This window comes from Corylus avellana, chromosome ca4 (assembly GCF_901000735.1).
Source record: "Corylus avellana chromosome ca4, CavTom2PMs-1.0".
Lineage (NCBI taxonomy): Eukaryota > Viridiplantae > Streptophyta > Magnoliopsida > Fagales > Betulaceae > Corylus > Corylus avellana.
Genome location: NC_081544.1, coordinates 31,608,008 through 31,614,167, shown reverse-complemented (window position 1 = coordinate 31,614,167; position 6,160 = coordinate 31,608,008). Strand labels below are relative to the sequence as shown.

Sequence of the window (6,160 nt, the reverse complement as noted above, 5' to 3'; positions counted from 1 at the left end):
TCAAATGAGTCACGTATATATGTATGTGTAGGATGGCCCCTACTACGCAATTAATTAATAATCTGCTCCTCCTCCACCAGATAATTTTTCTTTTTCTTTTTCTTTTTTTTTTAATTTTTAATTTTTATCCTGGGTAGGTCAAACTCTACAAAAAGGGTGAAACTGGTACACCGTATCATATATAGTAAACGCAAGATGCAAATTTTACAAGATGGATCATGGACTCACATGGAAAACGTTATTCCCCGCCCGTCTGCCGCCCTTTTAAAAGAAATAAATTATATATGATAATTAATTAGATAATTTTGGACCACATACTGTAATACAGCATATGGCAAAAATACCTTGTATCTATATATATATAATCAATTTACTTAAATACCCTATATTTCGCACACTCTATCTATCTGCCTTATTTTTTATATTTTATTTTTATTTTTATGGCCGTTCACATGATACAAGTCCAGCTTGTTTGATGTTTTTATGTAAGAATTTGAGCCCATGGTGGCCTAGGCCCAAAATTGATCAAGTCGGGTGGGTTCCAATTTTGAACTGAGACTTTTTGACAAACTCTCAAATTTATAATGAAAAATAGTGGTGAAAAATTTATTCTACCCTAGGCGTACGTACTATGGGCTCAGAAAAAAGCTCAAACAACGCAGTGAACCGAACCCCCAACCCTTGGGGGTGCTGAAAAGTTGAGAGAGTCGATAATCTCTAAACTTCTAACGAGAGAGCTAGGCCAATTTAAGAGCCTTCGACTGATGATGTTACGAGTTTACGACCAGAGGGAAGTGTAATCTATAAGAATAAAGAAAGACAATCGCCCTTTATTCGCTTGCCAATTTAGAATTCGACATTTTAGGATAGATGATTGGTCCCATTACTTGCTATACTTCTACTTCCCTTAGGAGAATAAATATATAAAAAGGGATTGAAACCCTAAGCAAAGGTACATGAGTAATATACCCTTCGTTCTCTTAGCCTATTGTCTTTACAAAAGTTTTCCATTAACTTAAGGATTAGAGTATCTCTCGCCGGCTCAAAAAATAGCAAGTCACCCGTATCTTTTATAGTTATTTGTCTCTTAGCTTATTGTCTTTACAAAAATAGCGGTCAACTGTAACAGCATAAAATTCTAATTAATCATACTCTTATTTTACGGCATCCTTAGAGCACTATTAACAGATTACTTAAAGGTAGGAAAAATCTCAAAAAAACCCACATGCAGCAGATTTTTCTTCCCTTCCCTAAAACAAAGTGAAAGCTACAATGCTACCCAAAATTTAGAGAAACACTTTCCATTATCCTTATAAAAAACCGTGATTATAAAGTGTACTTGAATAAGAAAAAAAAAGTAGTTTGGTTTCCAAAATTTACGAAAAATTTAAGGTAAGCTATTAAGAGTACTCTTCATACATCATAAGTGTCCTAAAGAGTTTACTAACTTGGCAGTCAACCCAATTGTTTTTTTTTTGGGCCAACCTCTCTTATGAGTGGCCCAATTGAACCTCCGAAAATTGTCATACTACATTTAAAGTCTTCAAGGTCGTCACGATGATCGTCAACGTCCGATCTTGTGGTCGGGACACCCAATCCATTCCCGCATGATGGGAAGCTCCGACTTGGAGAGAGTGTACAATTTTTTTGTTTTTTGCTATCGTAACAGTGCTGCATAAAAATGTAAGTATGGTTAACATTACTCAGTGGATCATTAACTTTTTATAGGAATTAAAACATGATTTGAGACAAAGTTCATTGATAAGACAGATTATAAATTCAAAATGTTATATCAATCTCTCATATATATATATATGGTTTTTTCACTAAGCCAATTACTTTTTTTTTTTTTTTTTTTTTTAAATGGTCACAAATATATATTGAATCAGATTTTACAAAAAGTCTTGTAATTTACACAAAAACTCATTTCTAACACCTTCTCTTCTCTAAGTTCTTTCCCACCAAAGTCCATGAACTACTCGTTTGTAATCTATACGATGAAAAGCCCATAAACAAGAGCTTGGCCCAGCGGATAATGCCCAATATTAGGCAAGGAGAGCCCCTCCTATTAGATATGGTGCAAAATTCCACTTTACCGTAAGAGGTAAAAATATCAAATATAATGAAAGTGAAAATACTATATATTTAATTCAAAACAATCTTATGAACTCTTCAATTTATTCTAACCCCAAACACCAACCACAAAATCCCTTGCTCATTTTCGAGCCCTTGAGTCTCCAAAACTAACAAAGACGGTGGCACCAGTAATTTTATTAATGAATATTTTATCAAGAGAAAGAAAAATTATTTAGTGTAAAAAGTTATATTAATTTTTGGTGTTATAAGTTGAATTACTTATTCCTCAAACAAAATGAGATATTATGTTAATAGCCATGGATCATGATAATATCTATGACATAATCCATAGATATTAACATAAACTTTATTTTCAATTCTTTTATTAATCGTCAAAATAAAATATCTCTGTCATAAGCCTATAAGATTAGAAATTTAGAATATCAACAAGAATAAGAATATGAATATGCCTAATTTTATTAATCCAAAAGCAACCCAACTATTCCTTTTACCCACCTGATCTCCAAATCCCACACTTGTTCATCTTCGTCAACCGAAAGAAATCTGAATATGAATCCTCTCGCACCCTTCCTTCTCTTCCTGATCTTCTCTCTCTTTGACCCATCAACCCCATCCCAGGTTTCCCTCTCTGTAACACCCACCACTCTCGCAAGATCCGGAGATCCGATACTCATCCAATGGTCCGGCATCGCCTCGCCCTCCGAGCTCGACTGGCTCGGCATCTACTCGCCCCCGGACTCTCCCCACGATCTCTTCATCGGCTACACTTTCCTGTCGTCTTCCACCACGTGGCGCTCCGGGTCGGGCTCCATTTCTCTCCCTCTAGTCAACCTCCGATCCAACTACTCCTTCCGGATCTTCCACTGGGCCAAGTCTGAGGTCGACCGGAAACGCCACGACCACGATCACAACCCCCTGCCCGGGACGGCCCACTTGCTCGCCGAATCCAAGGGGGTCGGGTTCGCGTCGGGCAGTCGGCCGGAGCAGATCCACCTGGCGTTCACGGACAACGAGGACGAGATTCGGGTGATGTTCGTGACGGGGCGTGGCGGTGACGGGCAGTCCGTGAGGTACGGGGAGAGAAAAGATCGGCTTGATGGCGTGGCGGAAGCACGTGTGGGGAGGTACGAGTTGGAGCACATGTGCGAGTCCCCGGCCAATGCGAGCGTAGGGTGGAGAGACCCTGGATGGATCCATGATGGGGTAATCAGAAAGTTGAAGAAAGGAGTCAGGTATTATTACCAGGTAAATAATTTAGTTGATTATCTCTCTGATTAATCTTAATTAATAAAACATACATACCCATGAACATCATGTTGGTCTATGACAGGTCGGAAGTGACACCGGAGGATGGAGTGCAATCCACAGCTTTGTGTCGCGGAATGAGGACTCTGATGAAACAATAGCTTTCTTGTTCGGCGATATGGGAACGGCGACACCATACTCCACGTTTCTCCGTACGCAAGAGGAAAGCATAGCGACCATGAAATGGATCCTCCGTGACATTGAAGCCCTGGGTGACAAGCCCGCATTTGTCTCACACATCGGGGACATCAGCTATGCAAGAGGATATGCGTGGCTGTGGGATCAATTTTTCACTCAGATTGAACCTGTTGCGTCCAAAGTAGCATACCATGTGTGCATTGGCAATCATGAGTACGACTGGCCTTCACAGCCATGGAGGCCTGATTGGTCTCAGGGGATTTATGGAACAGATGGGGGTGGTGAATGCGGAGTACCCTACAGCCTGAAGTTCCACATGCCTGGAAATTCTTCAGAGCTAACCGGAGCCCGAGCCCCTCCTACGAGGAACCTTTACTACTCATTTGATATGGGGGCAGTACATTTTGTGTACATATCTACAGAGACCAATTTCCTTCCGGGGAGCAGCCAATATAACTTCATAAAGCATGATTTGCAGTCGGTTGATCGAAAAAAGACTCCTTTTGTGGTAGTCCAAGGGCACCGGCCCATGTACACTACAAGTCATGAATACAGAGATGCCCCATTGAGGGAGAGGATGCTCCAGCACTTGGAACCCTTGTTTGTGAAAAACAAGGTGACCCTTGCATTGTGGGGTCATGTCCATAGATACGAGAGGTTTTGTCCAGTGAATAACTTTACCTGTGGAGGCATGGGGCTGAATGGGGAGAACTGGGAGGCATTTCCAGTCCATATTGTGATTGGGATGGCAGGACAAGACTGGCAACCCATCTGGGAACCTAGAGCTGACCACCCAAATGATCCAATCTTCCCACAACCAAACCGCTCTTTGTACCGCGGCGGTGAGTTTGGGTATACTAGATTGGTTGCCACAAAGGAGAAGCTTACGCTTTCTTATGTTGGGAACCATGATGGGGAGGTGCATGATATGGTGGAGATTCTTGCATCCGGACAAGTTCTCAGCGGCGGCGGTGCTGCCGCTGGTGCCATTGATGGCGCTGCTGATGGTGCTCCAGTTCAGTCCACATTCTCACTTTATGTCAAGGGAGCGAGCGTGTTGGTGCTTGGGGCTTTTGTAGGCTATGTTCTTGGTTTCGTTTCACGTGCCAGGAAAGAGGCTGCCTTGAGAAATAGCTGGACTCCCGTGAAGGCCGCCGATGATGTCTGAGCTCTAGATAGTATTGTAAATTTGTAATATGTCTCCTGTATTTCAATGTGTTCGCAATTAGCCATCGAGGCTATAAGCTTATAATTTCGTACGACCTTCAAAAAAATACTTGTATAACTTTTAAGTCTTTGTAAATATGCAATTTTCGGCACATATTTATATGATGATTTAACACATTGTACAAAGGGTTTCATATAGTTGAAGCCCATATACTTTGTCAGATAATTGCGAAGTTATATCCAATGTGACGACTTGAATGTGATCTTTTATTATTATAACCATCTTGTGCCTTTTTGGGCAACTATCATATTACTACTGCTGAATTCTGCCGGAACTTTGAGAAGTGTAGATGCCAAAATGGTAAAAAAGCGAAGGACATAGTTTTCAAACTCAGTCAAGTATTAAATCAACATCTATCCTTAGCATGTGATTCTCAAAGGACAAATATTAGTTTAATAGACTGAATTTGTTCTGCTAGCAGAAAAATGTTCAGTTTATATTATAAGTGCATGGTATTATCTACAACGGGGCTGTGCCTCACTCATCAGCATCACCAGATCATTCAATCCCGAACTGATGAATACACTTTTTCGAAATTTTTGGTCGTTCAAACCCCCCTTTCTCCCTCTCCAAAACAAAAATATCCAAACCCACTTGGTCGTTGGTACTTGGTAGTTTACTGTTTTATTTACTTCAGTTATATGTGATATTGGGGGTTTGGCACAGGCAAATACTTGTAAAGGAAACAAGCATATACAAAACCTCAGTAGAATAGGCACACCAACAACATGTACCACGCTAAACGATGAATTGAATTGATTCTTATGGTCAAAGGCAAAAGAAAAAGAACCAAGTATAACATTGTGGTAAAGAAAAAAATAAAAAAAAATCTCATATTATTGCAGCATGAATGGGGGAAGAAAACCAGTTATACCAGTAATGACAGCATCCGATCAAAAGTGGGGGAAACAAATATATGACAATAATTGAAAAATAGAAAAGAACAGTAGGGTGGTAATTGAAGCCTTATCAGCTTTCACTTCCCAAGCAAACGACGTGCACGTTGATTGGCACCTTTCACTCGAGAGCTCAGCTCATCCACATCGTCACCAAGATGATCAAGAGCTTTATTTTGCCTGCAATCACCACATTGAACATTATAAGAGAGGAGAGAGAGAGAGAGACAGCATAATTGTATAAAATGCTAAATAAATGAAAGGAAAGATGATAACAGATGAATTCCTCGAGCAACTTTTCTACACTGCCAAAGAATCTGGTATGGCATGTGATTGTGTAAAGGAAAAAACATAAAGGAATCTATTAATGGTGCCAAGAGAATTGTACTAAGTTCTTTTTTTTTTTTTTTTTTGATAATGTAGGAGAACTTTACTCAGATTAATTATACGTCGCAAACACATACTGTACAAAATCCTCACCGTTAATCAAATTCCT

The 6,160-nt window shown here is 40.0% G+C and overlaps 1 protein-coding gene across 1 annotated transcript; it reads left to right on the top strand.

Annotated features, from left to right (window-relative positions):
* The first annotated feature begins 2,518 nt into the window (after positions 1–2,518).
* On the top strand, positions 2,519–4,875 carry LOC132179430 (probable inactive purple acid phosphatase 9). Its single transcript, XM_059592158.1, has 2 exons — positions 2,519–3,342; positions 3,428–4,875. Exons 1-2 carry the CDS (start codon positions 2,647–2,649, stop codon positions 4,706–4,708), a joined length of 1,977 nt encoding a protein of 658 aa, XP_059448141.1. The 5' UTR covers positions 2,519–2,646; the 3' UTR covers positions 4,709–4,875.
* The last annotated feature ends 1,285 nt before the right edge of the window (positions 4,876–6,160 follow it).

Bases quoted from the DNA above. Each gene is read 5' to 3' on its own strand.
- LOC132179430 (XM_059592158.1), top strand. From the start codon at position 2,647: ATGAATCCTCTCGCACCCTTCCTTCTCTTCCTGATCTTCTCTCTCTTT. The intron at 3,343-3,427 runs GTAAATAATTTA...GGTCTATGACAG, and splicing joins GAGTCAGGTATTATTACCAG to GTCGGAAGTGACACCGGAGG.